Source organism: Chrysemys picta, chromosome 6 (assembly GCF_011386835.1).
Source record: "Chrysemys picta bellii isolate R12L10 chromosome 6, ASM1138683v2, whole genome shotgun sequence".
NCBI classification, from domain to species: Eukaryota; Metazoa; Chordata; order Testudines; family Emydidae; genus Chrysemys; species Chrysemys picta.
Genome location: NC_088796.1, coordinates 130,140,563 through 130,164,723, shown reverse-complemented (window position 1 = coordinate 130,164,723; position 24,161 = coordinate 130,140,563). Strand labels below are relative to the sequence as shown.

The 24,161-nt window shown below is 40.5% G+C and overlaps 1 protein-coding gene across 3 annotated transcripts in view; it reads right to left on the bottom strand.

Annotated features, from left to right (window-relative positions):
• Positions 1–24,161, bottom strand: part of SLC44A1 (solute carrier family 44 member 1) — a 102,653-nt gene that overhangs the window by 13,832 nt on the left and 64,660 nt on the right. For all 3 annotated transcript variants that reach the window (XM_065549850.1, XM_005283469.5, XM_005283468.5), the window contains exons 5-10: positions 17,481–17,574; positions 11,222–11,391; positions 8,506–8,595; positions 6,405–6,544; positions 5,407–5,593; positions 1,719–1,884 (exon numbers count right to left, since the gene is read on the bottom strand). In XM_065549850.1, coding sequence (XP_065405922.1) covers positions 1,719–1,884; positions 5,407–5,593; positions 6,405–6,544; positions 8,506–8,595; positions 11,222–11,391; positions 17,481–17,574 — 847 coding nt within the window. The remainder of the gene's footprint in view (positions 1–1,718; positions 1,885–5,406; positions 5,594–6,404; positions 6,545–8,505; positions 8,596–11,221; positions 11,392–17,480; positions 17,575–24,161) is intronic.

The window sequence follows — 24,161 nt, the reverse complement described above, 5'->3', positions numbered from 1 at the left end:
CTTTGATCCGCCTGAGCGCGCCCCCCCCGGAGTGCTGCTTTACCGCGTTATATCCGAATTGGTGTTATATCGGGTCACGTTATAACGGGGTAGAGGTGTAGTAGAGGGAAATGGATATTTAATAACTCAAAGTTCCCATTAAGGGATGATGGATAGGGAGCAGGTAAGAGCAAATTCATTTACCTTCAGGTAAAATGCAGTTAATAAACTCACAGATGTTGGAGATGCAAAAGATCTCTTAAATCATCTAGCCCAGCAACATGCTGCGGCAAGACTATTCCTACCTACTGTGTATTTCCTAGTTATGTACAATTTTTGAAAACTGTACATTTGTAAAAACAGCACAGCAGGGATATCAATGAAAATAAATTACTGTAAGGTATCTTTCATATGAGAGAACATTTAAACCAAGGTCTTGCTCTGCTCTGCATGGACACTGACGACCCTATGGCAATTTTAATAAGGCACAAGGGCTTTGTCATGGGTTGATATTTTCCTCCCTTACTCCAACCACTCTTGCTGTGCATCACGGCTGATGCCCTCTGCTTCAGAAGTAGCTGCATTTTTCCAGAGGTGCTGTATTTCTACTGTTTGCAAACTACTTTGAGACCATTTAGAATAGGAAGTGTAACTTAAATTATCAGACTGTTGAGCACAGAGATTTCTTTTTTTAAACAAATATATAGTGAACTATAAAATATCAGTTAGTTACATTTTGAGAAATTTCACGTTAGAAAGATATACTTTAAAAAAAAGAAGAGGCGAATAAGTTCAATAGCATCATTTCTTTCCTTAATCAAAAATGTTGCCAACAGTTGTATGTTAGCAAAAACACTCGATATCACTTCAGTGTTGCTCATTCTCAAAAAATTATTGCAAGACTCGTGATAGTGTTTTTCTTAAAGCCTTATCTCCTAGCTCTGTGATTGAGAACCTCAGCTTGCATTTAAAAAAAATAAAAGTTTCTAGTCCTTATTGTGGTAGAAAAAAAGCTTAAAAACATGATCTCCATGCACTTAGAGACTTAACATTTTTTTTAAAAGCTCAGATTTATTTATTTTTAATTCTCATTATTTTTTAACACTGCAATACTATCAATTAGGAGTTATCCTAAGGATATGTGATGCATCCCTCCCTTGTACTTGAGATACATGTGCATTAGCTGATATGAATATAGCATGATTTGCAAATTAGGACTCACGCACAGTGATGGTACATGGAGATTTAATACATATATTTTGCTTCACTTGAACATTAGTATATAATCTGAATTCATATGAAAATGATGGCTTCTAATGGGACTTTATGTAATCTTAGGAAACAGACAAACGAGTGGGTGAAAAGAATTAAAGGACTGTATTTTTCAGTTAAGTAATCCCAGTCAATTAGCGCTAATCATCTTTTAATTTAAATGGAGCTTATCAGCTTTATTACTGAAAAGAGATAAATGTCAAAGTGCTTTTTACTTTTTTTAAAAAATGAATCATCTAGGTCTTCATTGTGTATATGGGACTTAGGGGCAACCCAGACTCTGGTGCTTAACATCTTCAAATTGCACATAACCAGCTAAACACACTATTGATTTTAGAAGTTTGCTTTTGCTTTTCAGCTTCCAGGCAGAACACATCTGCTCATTTCACCACAAGCTCTGGCCCCAGTTATTTTTGATGATTCAGTTACTAGGTCTCTTAAGAAAAAGCTGTCTGAAAAGTTCTCACCTTGTGAAATAGTACGTCACAACAGCCCCGGCTACAGTCATCTGTTGACATGCTAGAATAAATTCACTGATCCAGATCAGCCCTACCATATGGTACCACCACATGTATCGTAGAGGGCCCAAAACCCGGAATTCCACAAACCCTTGTTCGTTTAGGACAGGGCTACCTAGGAACAAATCAGAGAAGGAAGGCAGATAGCCAATATCAACTTAGAAAGAAGGAATCGTTTGTAATTCAGCTAATAACTCTCAATCATTTAAAGAGGGACAGCTCTGTCTCCTAACAAAGCGTTAACATCAGTGTAGTTGGACAGTTGATAATGGAGATAATACTGCTGTGTCAGCCTGCAAAAATATTAATTACTGTTAAAAATTATGCAGAGAAAGGATTTTAAAATTCTCCAGAGCACACGCAACATCCAACTTAGCTAACAATTTTTTTTTTAATGTGGCAATTTGGAAAAAAAAAAAATGAAGCAGAATGATTTCTTATTCCAAAATGTAATGGAAGGATACCTAAGTCATTCTGAATTTTCTGCCACCCTCCCTTCATATCCATAGTTTGCAAAAATTGCAGAAATTTATTTAAAGATCATAATTTATATTTTTTAGTTTGGATCAAACAACATTAATGGTGACCTCTATTGCTTGATGGTGCAAGTGTTTCTAAGTGTGTTTTGTCTATATTTGAATAACAGAATCTATTTGCTAGAATATTAGCAGCGTTTGAGAAGAGAAGATTTTTCCCAAAGAATTTTATACATATTTTAAAACCCAATAGACTGGTCTGATCCAAGGAGCACTTTCACATAAGCTCACTGACACTGTCAGGATTTCCTCAGGCAATGGATGCTCTATTTCAAAAAGCATTAGCACTCACTGTGGAGGTCCATCTCACCCATCAAAATGATGTGAACAGCAGAAGAGGTTCAGGAAAACACAGAGAATGGAGATAACAGGTGCATAAAACAGATCCAAATTGAAAGCCATTAGCGTTTTCACTTAGGTTTGCACTAGATCTCTTATGTGAATGGTTTCAGATTTGTATGAATCTTGGAAGTCAAACACCACTACCAAAATAATTTTGTTCTAGTGAATTACTATTTGGAAAAACAAGTTTCTTCTGACTCATTTTTAGAAAAATGTTATACATTTTGGCTTTTAGTAGTTTGGGAAATACTGATATATAGTATGTATGGCCTTGTTTCTGCAAAGACGTCAATATTTGCTTAACTTTAATATGTTCTGACACTTTGTCCCATTGACATCAATGGGACAACTCACAGTGAATAAAATTAGGTACATGCAGGACCAGGGCTGAGGTTACCAACAATTAAAACTGAGCAAAGCTTTTTATTATTAAAGCCCAAACTTTGGCCCTGCTGATGCAATTGGGTCCATGCGGGTGCAGGGGTCTACCCGCACAGCTCAAAATGCAGAATTGGGACCTCAACCATTTTCAGGCACAAGAAAAATATTGTGACTCATTGTTCCCCAGATAACAAACATCACATCTCATAATTCAAATTAAACTTATAGCAGTAAAACAAACAAAACCAAAACCAAATTCCATTAGCTCTGTCCCTTGTTAAAAACAGGGCTCCAAAATCCCAAATATTTTTCCACAGTTAGGCTGAAATAGTTGTATGATCTAAAAAGTGTTAAAATTACTATATTGTATTAGAGCATTTGTGAAGTAGTGAACATACCGTTTCAAATGTCAAGTTCCATTAAACCCCCTTCCCCCAGATGCTTATAACTTTCTGAGAAATACACATTTCCCATTTTGAAAAGTTATTGCCACTGTTTTGTACAGAACTAACTAAAATCAGTGCAACTTTTAGGCCCCAATCCTACAAACTCCTCTATTCAGGCAAACCCTTGTACCTCTGCTGAGCCCCAGCAATGTCTATGGGGCTCAGGTGAACCTCTAGGCCTTTATCTTGAAACTGGGTGTGTAAAGTCCTCATTACTGCGGAGCATGTCCCCTCCTAAGGCTATGTCTACACTTAAAATGCTACAGCGGCACAGCTGTAGCACTTCAATGTAGATACTTCCTACAGCGATTTCTGTAGTCAATTCACCTCCCTGAGAGGCAGGGGGTAAGTCGATGGAAGCACTGTCTACACAAGGACTTAGGTTGGCTTAATTATGTCACTCAGGCATGTGGATTTTTCACACCCCAAGCAAGGTAGCTGGGTGGATCTAACTGTCTAATGTAGACCAGCCCTAAGAGTGTCACAAACAACAGAAAATTGGCTACTGTGCATTTGCGTTTTGAGCGACACTCTGTGCATGCACGCGTCCTTTTAGAAATGTGCATTTATCAATTTAAGTAGTGGCTAAATTGCTTGTGCTGCCTTAAGTCCTTAGAGGAGCGTCACTGCGTTTTTTAATCCTTTGCTCTACACTGAAAAGGAGGAAAATTAAATGCAAAAAACTGTTAATGTAATGTTACTGTCATAGGAGATATATTAAAAAAGTCAAGAAATGCAGAGTTATGGCCCCTACAATAATATTAGCATATTCACATTGCATGTCTAGTATTTTCTAGTCCTTTTATTTTTGTTAAAGAGATTGCATATATGTTGAATATTATGGCAAGTGGCTATATTAATATTTCTGCAGGAGGATACCATTAACTTGAAAATTACATTGATCTGCATGCGATTGTTACAAGTAACCCATAAGATCACCATAACAGAAAGACGGCAGAATACTTTTCCTCTATTATTCTGTTTGTTTAGTTTGTGTATTTGACAGCACTTTATCAGGTTGCTGATGTTGCACCAGGCCCTGCTGGGGACTGTTTACTAGTAACAGCTGCAGCAGAGCTGAAAATGAATAGATTGCAAGCAGCAGGCGGCTGGTTGTGTGCACAGAGAAGGGGAAGAAGGACCAGGGACAGACCTGAGCATGGCTGGTGATGTTTCTCTCAGATCCAGCCAAAATACCCTCTCAACACAGAAAGGAACAGAAATAACACTTCTGAATATTTTAAATAATGGTTTAAATTGCAGGACATTATTTCAAAAGATGTGCTGAGTTTAATTTTGGAAGATAAAACCAGATTGATGGGTTCCTTTGAAGTTGTACATTTCCTGACTTTTTAAAAAATGTATGTCTTTACTGATGTATTGACAGGCTTTTTTTGCATTTAATTTCTGTAACTCTGCAAATCAGTGAGAGCCAAAAATGAGACACTATCCAGTCTGAAAGCTACCCTAACAGGATAGCTAAGTATTCCTCTGGCATGGGGAAATCTGAGAGTGGCATAAAGCTGGTATCATAAACTCTCCACCTTCCTTTCCTAGGCCCCCCGCTATATATGGAATAGGCCATAGCCAGAACACACTGTGTTCAAACAGGTCCCAGCTAGCATGACAGTCCTTTGGAGACATAGTGCTTGCATACGTTACAGCAGCCCTGCGGCTGCTCTTCCTCACATCAAACAGGGGCAAAATAATGGTAGAAAGCCACTTCCAGGGCACCAAACAATGGGTAACTTCACACCTGATGATGAATACAGATGTGCACAAGAACACAGTATTAAAGTACTCTCTGTGCTCATTCAAAGTCAAAGGGATATATCAGAGCACAGCAATTCTTATTTTCAAATTTTAACTACATCTAAAGTCTGTACAAGGAAGTACTAGTGTTTACTCAAAAGAAGCAATGTGCCCACATACCTGTCGTGCCAAGGAAAAGCAGGACCATGATCCAGTAGCTCCAAAACAGGATGAGGGCAAAGAAAGTCCAAAAGGGCTGGAAGACTAGCAGTGGCAGGTGAATGAAAACTTTGCCAGCCACGTGGAACAAGGCAATGGTGAGAGCTACTCGCTTGCGCATAATTAACATTATCAAGAACAAGATAACCTGAGGAGAGAAGTTTCCAACTGACATTTTAGGTGACGAAAAGCAGACCATCAGGTGCAGTAAACAACACAGGATCTTCAAGTAGAGCAAACCAATCACACTTCCAACAGTTTGTGTAAGCCCTGCAAGTTTACACGACTCAATCCTACATCAAATATTTCGAGATTGATTTATCAATGCAAACTACTTTTAGTGACTCCTGCTACCTTTTAAATACTTTTTTGAACTGACACTCAGACTGACAAGAATATAGACCAAATTCTATCACTCAATTGCATTGTGCAACCAAGTAAAAGCAATGGGATTGCACAGGTGTAGCCGAGGGCAGAATTTGCCCTATATTTTGAAACAGAACCTGGAGAACTTGTCAGATAAGTTTATAAAAAGGTTTAATTACAGTGCATGCCTGTATCAAGTATTATTAACTAAAATGAAATTATGAGGTAGCATCTCAGCGTTGCATGTTTGATTTATCTGACAAACAGGACCCAAGTGCAAGTGAACATACAGATTAAGGGTCCAATCTTGAAGCTGCTCTGTGCATGGAAGTCCCAGGTGACTTCTGAGCGTGGCCCAGACCAGCTGTGGGTTCAGGCCCTACAATCTATTCTTCTGATGTCAGGGGAGAGTGTGTGTCTACCAGAACAGTGCCTAATAGTAGAAAGTGCAGCAACAAACAGAGAGGGATATTGTTTCTGAAGCACTTTCAATTTTTCATGCACATATTACAAAACCTGCATTGACAAGCCAAAGAACATGGGAAGAATGATAGAAAAAGGGAATACAATTTTGTCAGTGACAAAGCACTTACCGTGAAGACAGTCGCTGAAATGGCATAGACCAGGAGGGCCTGAAGATTGTCTTTGGCTACTTGAAGCTGATCAGCAGTAAGCGTTTCACTGACAAACTTTGTTTGCTTAGCATACAGCCACCACAATACTCCTGTGCCTCCTATGTTTTGAATTAAAGACAGGACAAATACTATATTTCCCTCTACAGAACAGACACAAAGAATGGAATCAGCCAAACACAGCACAGTCTAAACGGATAGAAAATAGCCAAGTGGGCTGATGCTATTCTGAAAGGAAGGATTTTAAAGGGGGAGTGCTCTGGCTCAAGCAGGTGCTCTCCCTGCACTGCTCCTACCCTGCTAGGAGCATCTGAAAATCATGCAGTCCCTTGGATCAGTACTCCTCATTTCATGTGGTTTAGAGAGAACAGGGTGAAGCCACTAGTCAGGGGAGGCATAGTAAGGACAGATACTGCTCCCGTATGACAGGCATTAGAGGACTGGAAGGGGGTAGGGAACAGATGATGATGTGGTGGGAGGTGTATGGGAAATTAAAATGGAAGAACTGAGTGAGGGAGCCCCAGAGAGGATGTAGAGAAACAAGAAGAGGGAAGAAAGGTGAATAAGTGAAAGGGTAAACACTTCAGAGAGAAGTGCCACCACGAAAGAGGAAAGGAAACAACCAAGAGACAGCGAGAGAGAAAGGAAAGGGGAGAAAATCCATGATACCAGAAACAGCACCTCAAATAAATCACAGATAGGTGTTCCTGCCTCCAGAAGAGCTGATGCAGGCACTGGAAGTGCAGGAGTGATAGGGAAGAGTCAGCTCACCTCACTTGAGATGGGAAAATGAAAAATAAAAATAAAAGGCTAAAGAGAAGAGAGGAAAGTGTCTCCCATTAAACTCCCTGGGGGAAATCCCAGCCCTACCGAAGTCAATGGGAGCGGCAAAACTCCCATTGATTTTAATACGGTCAGGATTTCACTCTCCGGCTCTAGCCATTTTTCCAAGACAGAACCGTCCCTTTGATCTGGGATTCCATACCTCCAATGAATGAACCTTTTTCTTTTGATATTTCGCTCTCCAATTCTCCTCTCCTTACCTCAAGGTTTGAGACTCAGCTGCAGTGTGCCTATCTGACGTGCCAAAATCTTAGCTGATTGATTCTACTCATTTCAAAAGATAGGTGTGGGACTCAGGACATTCCAGATTTGCCGCCGACCATATGGGACTTTCAAAAACATGAACTGATGTAAACAAAGCAGTGTGTCTCACAACACACAACTTTTAAGGTCTTCACACTTGGTGCGGTTTTTCAGCATGTAATAAGATGTCAGTGGGGCAGTTCAGAAAAGCTAAGTGATCTTGGCCCACTGAAATTTTTCTAACTCTAACCTTAAATCACGGCTATCACCGAATTTAACTTCCCCCACATACCCATTATTTTGCCGGCATTATTAAAGATCAACAATACAAAACTTCAGTTCCACAAAATTTAAAGTTAATGGGGTAGATCAAAGCTGCCAGAAAGCAGCCGGAATGGGACAGCTGGGAATTCACATTACGTAGAGGATTCTCTGGAATCTTAAAGCCAGCGTGTCTAATTCATCCCACAGCTTCAGGCTACTGTTACTTGCTCTGGGGGCCTAACTAGCCCCCTGCTCCCGCAGTAGTCCCCAGGATTGGAGGAGGTATGCAATGAGGAGGAAAAGTGATGGAAAACCACCCATGTTCCCCTCTGCTTAAATGTATTGAGCAGAACTCAGGCACCCCTAAGGATCTCGCTGCTCTGCCCCACAGGGATCTACACTGCAGTGTAAGGATTCTAGAGAGATTCCTGGTGTCATTCTCCAGGTTGTCATGGCGGTGTGCGTACTCATTCACTTAGCAGGAGGTGCAGCAATTGTCTGGCTGGGTAAGGAGCAGCAATGACTCAATCTAATCCAGTCCTCCTCAGCCAGAAAAATAGCAGTTTCCCCATGGAACCCGGAGACAGGTCAATGTAAAGCAGGAAAGAAGAAGTGGCTCTGAGTAGGATGCTGACGAACCTTGCGATTGGGGGAGGGGTGAGAGAGAGATCAGAACTTGGCTCTCAGAAACAAGGAAATGAACAAGACTTACCAAGTGATCCCAAAACGACAAGAATTGTTAAGATCCAAACCAGTACTCTTGAAATGTACCTGATTATCACCATCAAAATCATGGACAGCACTGCAGAAGAGAGAAATATAATAAGCAGAGGAATTATTTCAGACAGGAACACGCTACGAAGGTGTTGTTTTTCGCGAGCAAGGGGGAGGCAGTTCAACTGAACTCACTACACTAAAGATAACTGCATATTAATAGAATCTTTTATAAAAGGAATTTTTCCCCCCTATGGCTCTCAAACTTATGACACAAATACACAAGGAAAGTCAGGTAGCCTCTACAATTCCTGCTTCTGCTAAATAAAAAGAGCATGTGTGCATTTACATAGTACACTATATATACAACATAGCCACACAGATGTATTCAGACAGTGATAGAACAAACAAGAGGACATGACAGAAGTGTGAGTTTAATATCATGAGTTAGGAAAACACTGCACAACTCTGAGCAGCAGAGGAGAACTTGCATGCAAACATACATGCTAAACAAGTGCAGATATTGTGATGTATGTAATTTAAGATGTCATGTTCGTTACAAAGAAAAAATTACTGCTTTGTTCTTTATCTTTATTATTCACATTGGGTACTTTAATGAATTTTATTGATTCTGCAATAATTTTTTACTTGCAATTTTCACATTTCCTCCTCCAATCTTTATTATTTTCCCATTTCTCATCTCTTAAATCCCTGTTTTTGTGCACTTGGCATTATGGCACCATATGCAACATGCCACTTCAAAGTTCATTTGTTTGGACTGGTGCATAAATATTTCTGCATCTGTTTCCAGAGCGCACCTATAATTTGGGAAGCTAACTCCCTCACAGGGAGCCAGCATGGGCACTGTATTAGTCCCAACAACATACAGGTACAGCATGCTAAAAACCCTCCTTAAATTGTCGCTCACTAACATGCATTGTGTGTGTACTAGCTACATTTTGAAGTGAAAGGCATTGGGCTCTTCTTTGTGAACTAAACAATCTAACATTCTGATTTTTTTTCATTAAAGGAGCATAAAAAGTGATCTGAAAGCAATCACATTTTTTATCCCCCTTTAACCTAAAGGACTACATTAATTTTATATAAAATTTGGCAATAAATATGCACAGTAAAATCTGGCACTAATCCAACTATAGTGTTGCTAATAGACAGAGCCCTATCAAATTCACGGCCATGAAAAATGCACCATGGACCATGAAATCTGATCTCCCGCCATGAAATCTGGTCGTTTGTGTGCTTTCATCGTATACTATAGAGATTTCATGCTGGAGACCATGGTTTCTCAAATGGGGGGTCTTGACCCACAAGGGAGTTGCAGGGGGGTTGCAGGGTTATTTTATGGGGTAATACCAATACCATACAATGCCAGCCTTATTTCTGCGCTGCTGCTGGTGGCCGTGGTGCTCCGCCTACGGAAATGGGCTCCTGACCAGCAGTCACCGCTCTCCAGCTGCCCGGCTCTGAAGGCAGCACCATCGCCAGCAGCAGTGCATCCCCTCCCCCTTACAATAAGCTTGCGACCCTCCCCCACCCCCAACTTCTTTTTGGGTCGGGACCCTACAATTATAACGCTATGAAATTTCAGATTTAAAGAGCTGAAATCATGAAATTTACTATTTTTAAAATCCTATGACCGTGAAATTGACCAAAATAGACCATGAATTTGTTAGGGTCCTACTAATAAAGCTAGAGGCTTGCAAATTCTTAATTTTCTTGTTACTTTTAGGTCAAATTATTGCAGGTCCATGATTATTACTATGGAGTGCAATGGAAGAAAAAGTTCTGTGGGTTTCTTTGCAGCTGGTTTCAAGAAGTGATTTTGCGTTTTATTTTTTTCCAGTCAAGATCTAGCTCTCTCTACTACAGAGACAGATTGGCTATAGCAGAGTCTTGCTGCGATAGACTTTGTGACACCCTGTAGTCAGCCAGTCATTTCTTTTTCTTTAACCACACACTCTTTTGACAGATGGCTGTAACAGCAGGGGTTGGGTTTTTTAATAGGTTAAGGGCCTCATACGAAGAATCCAATGAAGTCAGCTGATCAGAAATGTAATAAATTTGGATGCACACAATTTTACCTTCATTTATAGGGTCTGTTTAAAACAATCATTTCACTTTGGTGTGATATCAGTGATCAACAAGAAACCTAAGGCCCAGAATTGGGAATTTCCCAGCTTTTAGTAACACATTTGCAACAACATTTGCATTCATAAAAACCAAGGTTAGGAGTTTCAAAGGAGCCAAACCCAATTGCACCTAACTTCCTTTCGCTCCTTTGAAAATCCCAGCCAAATAGCTAAGCCATACACACCAAAAGAAGCCTAAGCCCCAGGTTTATGAGAGTATAATGCCATGCACCACTCTCATTTTTAGGAGGTGGTGCAGGGAGTGGGCAAAATGATGAGTGGAAGGGCCAGATGAGCATTATAAAGTACAGCTGCCTCTGGTTGACTTAAACAGCTGTGGCAAGAGCACTGAAGAATGTCCAATCCCTCCCACCCATCTTAAATAAAAACTGAATGTGCATGTATACTTCTTTCGAAACACTTATTTGACTACTGAGTAAAAAGCATTTGAACAGTTTCCTGAGGGCTTATTATGGTATATGTTTTATGTTCATGTTGTGGCTAGAGGATGTTAAAAGTCTCCTATCGCAGTACTATGAAACAGCTAATAATGAGAAAAACAATTACCTAGTGATAACAAGCAAAGTCCCATTATAATCTCTTTGCTGGTCATAACTCCACTAATCAGCCTGTGTAAGACACTACTGTCACTGACAAAGGTGATCAGGGCCTCTGCAAACTTGGCATAGCAGGAAATGTTCACAGGAGCACAGCGATGGAAGAATGGAATAGGTGCACTGGTGACACAAGAAAAAAAAATCAGAAAAAAAATTACTCCTACTTAATATAAATGCCACATCAACACACAAATGAAAGGTGAATTGATGCAATACTCTCCACCCTCATAACACCATAACAAGGAGCTGTGAGTTTAATGCAGAGGTGCTACTATAATGACAATGGTCACAATGAGGAGTGATGCAATTTTTACAAGTATTTCTGTAAAGAAGGCAGCATGCATATTCCAACAGGATATTACCCTCCGCCTCTCAAAGGAGTATTTTCTTATTTCAGCTTAAACATCTGTCATTCAAGTGTCATGTGGTACACCAGCTCAAATAATGCCCTTCACTGACTTCAAAATGGAATACTGACCCACTTTTGTAGCAAAAAAGTAATCCAAGAATGATTGTACTATAGTTGCAAAAATATTAATTAGTCTAAAACGTCACCATTTACAACTGTTGCCAAGAAGCCATGATACAAATACTTTATTCTTTCCCTCCCTTATGCTTATTCTGGTCATAGGAGAGGAAAATTACAGTGATTACTTACATTACCTCAGCTAAATATTTAAATGTTTTATAACAAATGCAATGAAGAGGCCTGTAATTGTTTAATTATTCCTTTTACCCTGAATGGTATTGGAGTCCCTCTCAAGGGGTACTGATGTTTTGCATTATACTTCTCACCCCAGTAAACAGACACTGGGATGCAGTTCACCAGCAGATAATACAGGAGAGCACAAACGTGAGACTTTATTTTCCCAATACTGCCCACTGGGGAGTTGCATCTTCTTGTATCCTAAACTATGTTAGACTATCAAGGTTGTCTATTTTTTAATTATTCTTTTCCATTACATTTAAGACACTTTTATTAGTGATATACTCTTGCTTGTAATTGAATCCAATGAATACAATATATTTTTACATTAAATTGAAGAGTTTTCTTTTAACCTCCAGATTCTTTCCTTCCTCTCCATCAGTTCCTACTGACTTATTTTCAAGATTTCAGTATAATGAAGCACCAGTGCACACTATCCCTTTGCGAGTCTCCTATTTTATGTTCATGTTGTGGCTAGAGGATGATTAGTAGTGATTTTGAAGCCAGAGATTTTCTGTACCAGATACCTCTTTTTAAATTGTGAGTCTTACCAAAATTCTAACCCTCACTTCGTGTGTGTCGGGTTAGAGGAATCATCTGCTTTAAGAATATCCCCTCTGTGCATTATTATTTTGGTGAGGTGGAAGAGAGGAGGGAGATAACATACTAAAAAAGCAATTGTCTAATTATTCAGTGCAGAATTGGGAGGTTTTTATGATCACCCTCATAATTAGATAATTAACAGATTCCCATGCTTTTGTGAAACTGACAGACAGGTTTTAAGTCAACTGTGCTGACTAAGTAAATGCGTTTGCAGATGCTTATACTGATACTCTGCTTTCAGGGAGTGGTAAAGCCAGCAGTTAAGCAGAATAGTTATACATTTAGTCAGAGCTGTTAAAAATCAAATTAAACCCAGAGTAATGGCCTTCCCAGCTAGACAGCAGCCTATCTATTCCCACAGCTTTTTTAGAAGATGGAGCTAGTTTGGGCGTGTGTTAGCATCTTGCAGGTCTGCACAGAATGTATGCAATGAAATTTGAAAAACTTGAAATTAGAGGGCTTTGCATTTAGCGTTTAATTCGTGCACATGCTCCAATTTTTAAGAAAGCTTACAAAGTTTCACAGGCTTATACTGAAAATTAGAGCGATCATTCTGACAAAGTTCAGTTTTTATCTGGAAACGTGCAAAAAAAAATCCATTTTTTACATCTTGACGAGAAAACAGACATTCTGAAAAAAAGTCATGAGAAGCAATATGACCTGGAGGAGAAATATATACTTTTTACCTTTATCTCACAGCATTCCTATATTAAACTGCTAATATCCCACTTGCTTGTAGCAATTATATTGTACATATTAAGTTACCTGTTTTTATGTGTAACAGTTAAATTCAAACTGTTATAATTAATAAAAAATAAGGTCAGTGGTTATTACAACCTTTCTTGAATAAATTAAACTCTTGAGAATCCAGCATGAGACCTGCTTCTATTTCAGTGGTTCTGACTCAATGAGCATGTGATGTGATGTGTCTCGTTTAACAAAAAATGAAATAATAAATCTAGTCATAGTGACCTCTGCTATTTATAAGGCCCCTTGATTACACCTTGGTACATGACATACGTAAATGAAATTATAAGCTTCTAAGAATAATCTGCTGCTTAATCATCGTGATCAAGATAAGCAGAATCCACCTAGTAGGGAATGATGATAAATAAATTTTAAAAAGCACAAATCTGACAGTTGCATTGAAATTATATTAAGGGCCCAGTTTAACTGGATACGGACAAGGAAATGAATGCAGAGTTAAGAACAGAGTAGTTCTCTATCAGGTGGGCCTCAAAACAAGGGTGGATGTGAGATATTTAGAGTCCCCATAACTGATATATGCCAACTCGTGGGAAAATCGTGTCTTACTAATCTATTAGAGTTCTTTGAAGGGGTCAACAAACATGTGGACAAGGGGGAATCCAGTGGACATAGTGTACTTAGATTTCCAGAAAGCCTTTGACAAGGTCCCTCACCAAATTCTTATGTAAATTAAGCTGCCATGGGATAAAAGGGAAGGTCCTTTCATGGATTGAGAACTGGTTAAAAGACAGGGAACAAAGGGTAGGAATTAATGGTAAATTCTCAGAATGGAGAGGGGTAACTAGTGGTGTTCCCCAAGGGTCAGTCCTCGGACCGATCCTATTCAACTTATTCATAAATGATCTGGAGAAAGGGGTAAACAGTGAGGTGGCAAAGTTTGCAGATGATACTAAACTGCTCAAGATAGTTAAGTCCAAAGCAGACTGTGAAGAACTTCAAAAAGATCTCACAAAACTAAGTGATTGGGCAACAAAATGGCAAATGAAATTTAATGTGGATAAATGTAAAGTAATGCACATTGGAAAAAATAACCCCAACTATACATACAATATGATGGGGGCTAATTTAGCTACAACAAGTCAGGAAAAAGATCTTGGAGTCATCGTGGATAGTTCTCTGAAAATGTCTACGCAGTGTGCAGAGGCAGTCAAAAAAGCAAACAGGATGTTAGGAATCATTAAAAAGGGGATAGAGAATAAGACCGAGAATATATTATTGCCCTTATATAAATCGATGGTACGCCCTCATCTCGAATACTGTGTACAGATGTGGTCTCCTCATCTCAAAAAAGATATACTGGCACTAGAAAAGGTTCAGAAAAGGGCAAATAAAATGATTAAGGGTTTGGAACGGGTCCCATATAAGGAGAGATTAAAGAGGCTAGGACTCTTCAGCTTGGAAAAGAGGAGACTAAGGGGGGATATGATAGAGGTATATAAAATCATGAGTGATGTGGAGAAAGTGGATAAGGAAAAGTTATTTACTTATTCCCATAATACAAGAACTAGGGGTCATCAACTGAAATTAATAGGCAGCAGGTTTAAAACAAATAAAAGGAAGTTCTTCTTCACGCAGCGCACAGTCAACTTGTGGAACTCCTTACCTGAGGAGGTTGTGAAGGCTAGGACTATAACAGAGTTTAAAAGAGAACTGGGTAAATTCATGGTGGTTAAGTCCATTAATGGCTATTAGCCAGGATGGGTAAGGAATGGTGTCCCTAGCCTCTGTCTGTCAGAGTGTGGAGATGGATGGCAGGAGAGAGATCACTTGATCATTGCCTGTTAGGTTCACTCCCTCTGGGGCACCTGGCATTGTCCACTGTCGGTAGACAGGATACTGAGCTAGATGGACCTTTGGTCTGACCCGGTACGGCCTCTCTTATGTTCTTATGTTCTTAACTCATGTAGGGGAGCCTGAGCCAACAGAACGGAGCATTCTGCTGCAGTGGTATGCTCGCCTTTTCTCTCCAATCTCAATGGAAGCTCCTCTGCCAGGGCTGTGCAGAGTTGGAACAGGTAGAGGCAGGAAGGAAAGGGGAAAACTGGCTAGATTCCCTGCTCCAAAACCACCTTCATGCAATGAAACTGCTCTCTGGCACAGGGAAGAGGTTCCAGGAGGCACGGCTGGAGGGCGTGGTTATCTTTGGCAGTGCTGTGAGGAAGCCAAAGCGAGTAAGGACAGAGAGTGCCAAAGGTGAAATGTCAGAGTCCCCCAAGATCTTTAGGTTCCTCTGCAGGACATGAGGAACACACTACCTCCGAATTGATCAACTGGGAAACTTCAGGGGACAGTTCTCAGCTGACTTAAGTTGACATAGCTCCACTGAAGTCAATTCCATTGACTTCAATAGAGTGATATAATTTACACCAGATGAGGATCTGCTTCCAGGAAGGGAACATCAGGGAGTTTTCCTCCTCAACATCCTTCTTCCTGCAGTTTATTTTATTTTTCAATCCTTCAGACCATTTCATTTCTTCTCCAAAATGTGCTTGTTCACTCCAATAACTGCACTCGCACAATATCGAAAACACAATTATGTGAGTTAAAGGCAAACCATTGGGCATTTCCTTTCATTTTCTTTGGGGGTTTAAATCAAACTTTAGGAAACTTTAAAATTTAAATGAATGTTTTTCTTTTTATTTTAACTTATAACTGTAGAATAAAATGGAGAAACCCTCCACTGACATAACAGCTCCTTCTGACTATTTTAAAAAGCAATTTTGCCAGGAATTTGCACTGTATTATAAAATCTGCATGATTGCTTATTATTGAATGACATGGAACTATTTAGGAAGAAAAGTACATTTCATTTTTGCCAGAATTGTAACTGACAAGCCATTTGAGTGTGCAAAACAACACTGGAATTGTTATTTATTTTAGTTAGGTAGCGCAGCATCTATGCCTAGGTCTGTTGCATAGGCTGTAGAACTGCAGTAAAAAAAGAAAAGAAAAAAAAGATTCAGAGAAAGTATGTTATTGTCAGCATTCGAGTTGCTGCTTATCATAGTCAATTTAAACTTGGATAAGTTACCGAGGTAAACAAAAGACATTTAAAACTCCAGGTCCTAAAATGGATAGAACATATCCTCTCCAGGACTTTTCTCTGTTTCTCCTTTGCCAACACTCATGTCCATGAAGAGAATGTATGGTCTGACCCTGAACAGATATAATCCGACTGAGGTTGTTTCTGAAGTAAGAACTATGCCGGGTCACAACTGTTTGCATTGTCAAGCCCCTTCAATTTCAGCTAAAACACAGAAGCCCAAAGCCACAAACACCGCTGTAGAACTCTCGTTAAAGACAGTGGGACCACTCACAGAAGTGTTTGCAGGACTGAGCCCTAAAATAATCGCATTGCTGAACAACTCCAAATTTGCTGTATAGCTGAAGTGCTGACTGCCCCTGTACTTCTGGGCAGCACTCTAATCTTCCAACATTCAGCTGGGCTCCCAATGCCAGCAGCATCCTCTTTGTTACAAGCACTACCATAGACTTTACCAAAAACAGCCAAGGCAGATCTTCGTTGAAATTTTAAGCATTAAAACTAGAGTGATTTATTTACAAAACGTAGTAATACATGAATAGGAGTGCCTTCAGGTATTTGGGTCTTTTTTCTTCTTTCTGCCATTTAAGCATCCCAGTGCTGGAAACTTAGACGCAACCAGAGAACCAGCAAATGAAACAGACCCACCGAGTTTAACTGGCTGAGTAAAGTGCAAGAAGCAAACACCATAAATGACAAACGTAATATTTTATATGCATATACCACCTTTCATTCTAAAGCCCTTCATACGTTGTGTACAAACAGCACCACTAAAATGCAGCCAGTCTTCAGGGTGGCAAACAAACTGAATTGCAGCACATAGCACAACACTGAGTATATAACATCAAATAGCATTTGTAATATTCCAGTTTTAATAGCGCTAGTAACACAGTAGGTTTCTTTCTTTTTTTTTTTTTTAAAGTGTTATGTTGACAGAGTCTCTTTAAAGATGACCTTTGTACCAACAGAATTAACATGCTAAAAACAAACACAGGTATGTTATAGAGTGACCTAAACTATTCTATGTGAGATTTTTATGAAATCTTTTTTAGACAAATGAACAATTAGACAAGAAGCCGTTAAACTTACCTCTCTGGAACCGGGAGCTTAGGACAAAGCTTAGAGGCCTGTGAATTTTTAGTGTACTCAGATGCCTGTAGTTCATAGCTACATAAATTTGATCCTGTTGAAAGAAAAACAATATTACAAGATCAAAAATCTAATATTCCTGTTCCAGTCCAGCAAATCATCTTAAAATGAATAATAGTCCTGATTCTCCACTCCATTATATTAGTTTCACAGGACTAAAACTCCACTGACTTCAGAGTTACAAGAGACTACTAGAGAAAATGTTTTGTAATGGAATGTTGAATCAATGTATTAGATGGGCCCCTTACATCCATGGTTGGGTCATCCTCCTACCACCTTTGATCATCCAAGAGAGAAAGGCTAAATTCACAGTCCACTTTTAAAGGAAGGAGAACACAAATCACTCGACTCCTTGAAACAGTTCCCTCCCCCCCTGACTGTTTCTTAATCATTCTTAATGCATTAAAATTGCAGACACACAACATCCATGATTAGGCATCGAAGGAACAGATTTTTATTGGTAAACCTTAATTTCACCGTACACCCACAAATTGAACAAAAAATATTTCCATCGATAGCAGTCAAACTTACAGATAGGCAAAGTGAGAAAATGCTGCTTGAGAACGCAGCTTGATTTAAGAATATTTACTTTGTATATTTTGACGTGATGGTGCCGATTTGTGTTTTAATGGTTAGAAAGCTTTATCACTTTTGAATCGCATACTGTCAGTAAATAATTATTGTCTGATCCCCCCCTTCCCCTAGTTTCCCACAACTGTGGGAATTTAAAATTGCTAAATACTGGGAAAAAATTGCTTATATACAAACAAATATTATCCATCAAAATTATACAAAAATAAAAATTAAATTCTGCCAAACCTATCCACGATGAAAAGAAATTATTCAGTTTTCTTTTTAAACTACAATCTATGTGCTTTACAGAGAGCAAAGAGGATGAACTATTGAGGTTAAAGAGTGAGTTAGCTGAAGACCTGTACAGAGAAGTGCTCTTGGGTTTATATTGTTCAATTCTATAGATGCTCAGCAGCTCTAACAAAGCTGAATCCCTCTCCACGCACTGGCCCGTTAAACCATACTGGAGTCCAGGTTGGCTACAATCAACTTCAAACCATGCTTAAGCACAGTTTTTAAAACTGCTGAGCCAGCATCAACTGGGCTTAATGGTGCTGCACCACATAGCAGCATCTCCTCCCATTTACTACCCCTGCAGAAAGGAGTCTTCTATTTGTACAGAGAAGTGGCACAGCCTGGGAGTACCAGTGCAATCTCAAGAGCCTCAATTGTATGGTTTAGATTTTTCAGGAAGAGATGAACATCTCTGTATTTAGCAGATCATTAAGGAAAGTCAGGTGGCTGAAATAGGCAATCAAGAATTAGGACTTCTGAATTCTAGTTCCAGTCCTGCCATTTAGATAATTACTCCGGAGGGCATTCTGCACCAAAAAATAAAAAATTCTGCACACAATATTTTAAAATTCTGCCAATTTTATTTGTCAAATAAATGTGGAAGCTCCAGCGTGGCACTGGGGAGCACAGGTCACTGGCTGCACAGAGGGAGGGAGATCACTGTGCAGCTCCCCCCAGGACACGTACTTAGCGGTGAGGCTGCACCAAACCCTGATACAGTGCAAGGACCGGGCCTGGCCCAGAAACACCTCAGGGCCCTGCCCCTCCATGCCAGGTGTGGGCAGGCAGGCTCAGCAAGGCAGGATCCAAGTGTGGAGGGGCTTAGTATGGGGGGATCCAAGTGTGGGTTAAGAAGTTTCTATGGGAGGGAATCTGGGTGTGGGTGGCTCAGTGGGGGATCCAAGTGCAGGGGTAGGGAGATCTGGATGCACAGGGGCTTGTTGGCGGGTTCTAGTTGCAACAGTAATGGGACTCTGCAGGGGGGTCCATGTGAAGGTGGTTGAGCTCAGCAGGGAGAGGGGTCTGAGCGGGGGGGGGGGGGGGGCGGGGTTGGCAGGGGGGGTCTGGTGTGGGGGTCCAGATGCTGGGGGAGTGGGGCTCATCGGGGGAGTGAGGCTCGGTGGGAGGGTCTGGATATAAGGGGGTCTGGATGTACAGAGGCTGGGTGGATGGGGGAGCAGCTCCCTGTACAGGGAATCCCTCCACCTGCAGCTGAGGAGCGATGGGTGCAGGAAGCAGGGGGGTGGAGGGGAGAAGGGAGTTTGCAGAACTTCCCCAGGGAGAGAAATCTGGGGGTGGGTCTGACTCAGCCTCAGATGCTGCGTGGGGAAGAGGAAGTCCTGTCCTCCTCAGCCCAGCCAGGACTAGCAGCTGAGTCCGGCTCAGGGTAGGAGCCACTAACCGGGTCTTCCCCAGTCCTGCCCTTTGCCAAAAACAGTGATTTATCTCTTTGGTGGCTGCCCTGGGCACTTGAAACATACTGCTAAGGAGGGTCGCATGACTGCTCTTGTGGCTTCCCTCAGCTTTCCTGTCAGAAAGTCATTTTTCTGCAGGGAAGCAAAGAAATCTGCTCGGGACATAAATTCTGAGCATGTGCAGAGGCGCAGAATTGCCCCAGGAGTAATGATGAAGCACTATGCCTCAGTTTACCTATCTGCAAAGTGGCTATAATACACCTGCCTACCTCAAAGAGGTGTTGCAAAACTTATTTGTATATCAGTATTTCTGCATTGTTCCTGGCTCTGGAAACAGTATTGTTTAGTGGTAGTCTGGACAGACTAGTGGAATGTAAGGATATCCCTGTTTGCATTGTCCACAAGAACTGAATCTGGGATCTCTGGATCTAAACCCCCAAGCCTCTAATTCTAATTCAAATAGTAAAGGGCCATAATCAGGAGCATGGAGGAAATAGCAGATTCATGATCTTCCATATATGGTTTCTTCTCTAGAGGGAGACAGAACCACACTGGTAGCCTGAGTTACATAACATGGTAATTTGGCCCAGTTCTTCAGAAAGGTAGTGTGGGAAAGAGGAAAAGATTTATACTGTCATATCAGAGAGTGGGATTCTATTCCTAGTTCTCTCTGAAGTGAGACTGTGCGCCTTCTGAGTCACTCATCTGAAAAACAAATAAATGACAGTTGCCTGTAAGATAGGTGTATGAGACCTTGGTTAATAATGGTTATAAGTATGCAGAAATATGAACAGTAAGTCAGAAGGCAAAGTGGAATACATCGGATTGTCTCCGGACTAGCAGCTCAGTGCCCATTCCCTTGAGTACAGGCTATTTTGTGGGGTAGTTTGTCTCTCATCAAAAACACAACAGATCTTGCAACTGCAAGAGTGAATCTCAAGACGGAGGATTCTTGACAGGTCTGCACTGTACAGGTTGGTGGAGGGAAGCTGAAGGCATTAAAAGCTGGACAGTGGCAACCTGGGCTTTTGGTACCCAGGATGGGTAGGCCTGGAGGCGCTTGTAAATTTTGGGCAGGGTTTAATTAATTTGATCATCCCAGCAGTTATTTACAGCTACCACCTTCCACATCCACACATTTGCCCCATATTTATGTGCACAGCTAAACCTAGTCAATGTGTCTAGCAAAATGATCAGCAGTAAACAGTTAACCGGGATGCCATTTGTATTGCATTAGGTTTCAGAGTCAGCAGCCAATTAAGAAAAATGGGATCAGTTCCCTGCTCTAGCTATACAAGCGCTAGTAATATTACTTAAAAAAAAAATGAAACCTCAGATACTAGAGCGTAGTTCTGCAGTAAATTGTGGCTATGGAAGTTGCCCCAGAATCCACCAAATCAGAAACTTGCATGAGCACTTATTTCACATGGTAAGATATGTTCCACTGCCAACCACTCTCTGTATAAAGGAGACAGGTTTGTAGGACAAGGAGAAGATCCTCATGTGATTAAGACAAATTATTCCTATGGGGGACGAGCACAAGGGCTGTTCTCACAAAGATGACTTTCTTGAGCCCTTGCAAGTGCACAAAGGTTAAGGACATCAGAAAGAGAAACATATTGAGACTGACCAGCTCTTCTTCATTCTGTGTCTGCTGGACCGGACAATTTGCAATAATACTCAGTCAAATGCTAAAATGCTACAGGGAACAAATCTACCAAGAATGTATGCGCTAAGAACATACATAATTTAGACCTCCTATGCCAGAGATTTCCGTTTTTGTGTGTGTGTTTTTAAGAGGAGGCAGGAAAGCAGTTTGACTTTCCACTCACTTCTAGAAAGGGAAACTACAGGTTTTAATGCTCCATCATGGGACCAAGAGGTGCTGGGCCAGATGGGGGAGGAGTCCAGTAATAAGATAGAGACTTTCACTTCCAGGTCACTGGTTTGAATCTGGTCCAGGTTAGTGGTAATCAAAAGGAGTTCTCACCTAACATTAATTTAGGGGCCTATGTGAACTGAGGAATGGTGCACACATGAGAACATCACAGACCTCACCATCACAAATGATACTATTTACTGGAAACAGTAAAGAGGTTAACTATCAAATAGGCACAGCCACTGAACTATCTTCTCACTACAGGTGGTTGCAGCTGGTAGGGACTGAAGCAACAGACAAGGTGAAATAAGACAGACTGTACTGCTTACCATGTTCTACAGATACAGGGGACTTCATTCTCCAGCACTGCCACTTGGCATCTTTCAGAAACATTAAATACACTTTTAAAGGGAGGGAGAATAGGCAGTTGGATATTCAGAGTTTCTTGAACTCCTAATGGTCTCACAGGAACATATAGTAGGCGCCAGTAAAGAGGAAGCATCAGAGGAAGGGAGAAATTAAAGCTCTCTATTAAATAGTTCTGGGATTCAGACTAAAGAAGGGAGTATTCTCTAGAGCCTACAAGAGAGTTCCAAGGAAGGAGACATTATTTACATCTTTATAAAGGTCTGCAGATATATAAATATCTATACGACTGCAAAGGAAGAATAGCAGAGATATCCAATCATGGTTGCCACAGCAACTAACTGGATTCAAAAATGTGATTAAGAAATATTTATCTATCCTACAGTGAGTCAGAGAAGCCTTAAAGATGTATTTTTATGGTCAGCTGCAATCCTTTATTTAAAAAAAGGAAGAATGCTGCCCGAGCCGTTTTGTCTTTTCTGTTCACCATTCTTTATCAGTAGATAGAAGCTTGAAAGCAAATATTACTGATTTCCTTTCCCTTTGGTACACAGCAATTCTCTCTCCTCCCACCTCTCTCACTCCCACAGATTTCTAATGGAGCTTAAAAATGAGTGTGGCTTTTTAGCTTACTTTATTTGCAATACAGTCATTGATGCAAGCATAATCCTGGGAGAAAGGTTCACTGGTTATAGTCCCACTCCCAGGAGCAGAACGCAAACATGTTTTGTGATTTTTTTTAAAGACTTGTTTCTGTTTTCAATATAAGTGTACCAGACAGTGCTGACAGATGCAGACAGTTCTAGACTAATGTGGAGGAGTGCCCCCGAGACCTCCATGCAGTACTACTCAACCATAAACAATCAAACCAAAACATCAGTTGTATCTATTACAGCCATTCAAAATTGTACTTATATTCAAATAATGGCTTTAGGCTAGATGAGGTCTGGCAGAAACCAAGTGGTGTAAAATCCGTTTCTCCTTGGCAACATGCCTTTAACAAGGAAACCTAACAGCACAACCAGGAGCTTCAATAATCATTCCTTGGCTGCGATTTCCTTAACAGTTTTCAGGAGTGAAAACCAACATTTTCTAACCTTTGCACATTTCCACAAAAATATGGAGAAAATATACAGTTCACTCCACATTATCTCCAACACATACAAAATCTGCGTCAAAGCAGTGCTTTGATTATTATGCATACAGATGAAGAGGCCATTATTGCTCAGACCAGAGACCACTGAGGTAATAGTTTCCCCTACCTACAGCTGCTTCCCATTTCTTCACAATACCTATGTGCGTTTTACTTTCATACCCATCCCAAAGAAATCTCTACAAAGTCAATAGATTAGGCCTTTTGAACCCAACTCGGATACGACGACTAATTCAGTGCGTCTTCTCATTTCAGTTCAATTTTCAACCTACTGGTGTAATACAAACAGTGTGGGGTGGCTCTTGGCTTGTGCTCAAATCTGCGATACCCTCACCACCCTCAGCTCAAAAAGATGCCTGAATTTGACCTAATCAGCTTGATTTCCTTTCCTATTTTAATTCGGGTCAGCCTCTGCAGCAGACTTTTCCCCTTTCGTCTTTTATTTCAGTAACTGCACCTAGGCGTGGCATCCACCTGGACTGGCCTGGCTACAGACCTCTGCAAGGGAGATCCAGGCCAAGATGTTTAAAAATAGAAGCCTAATTCTAGGCTCTTAAACCCACATTTAGTCATTAGTGACCTAATTTTAAGTGCTGAACAGCCGGCCGTTCCCACGAAGGTTAATGCTAGATGCCACACACACAGCATTTTTGACAAATCAGACCACTTGTTTAGAAGCATGTGGCTAATTTTAGGTTCCTACTTCCAGAAATTTTGACCCCAGATTTCATAGCACATGCATATATAAAGGAAGTTTTTTTGTGAGCAGTGGGACATGATGAGAAAGAAAATGAAAAAAGAAATCGAATGGTCTTAAAAAGTTATTTTAATTCAATCTGGCCAACAAGCACTATGTGCATCCACGGTAACTGTTTGATTACTGCATGGAGTCACTACACGGCAGAGTTAAGGTTGTTTGGGTCCTTTAACTGCATTTTCAC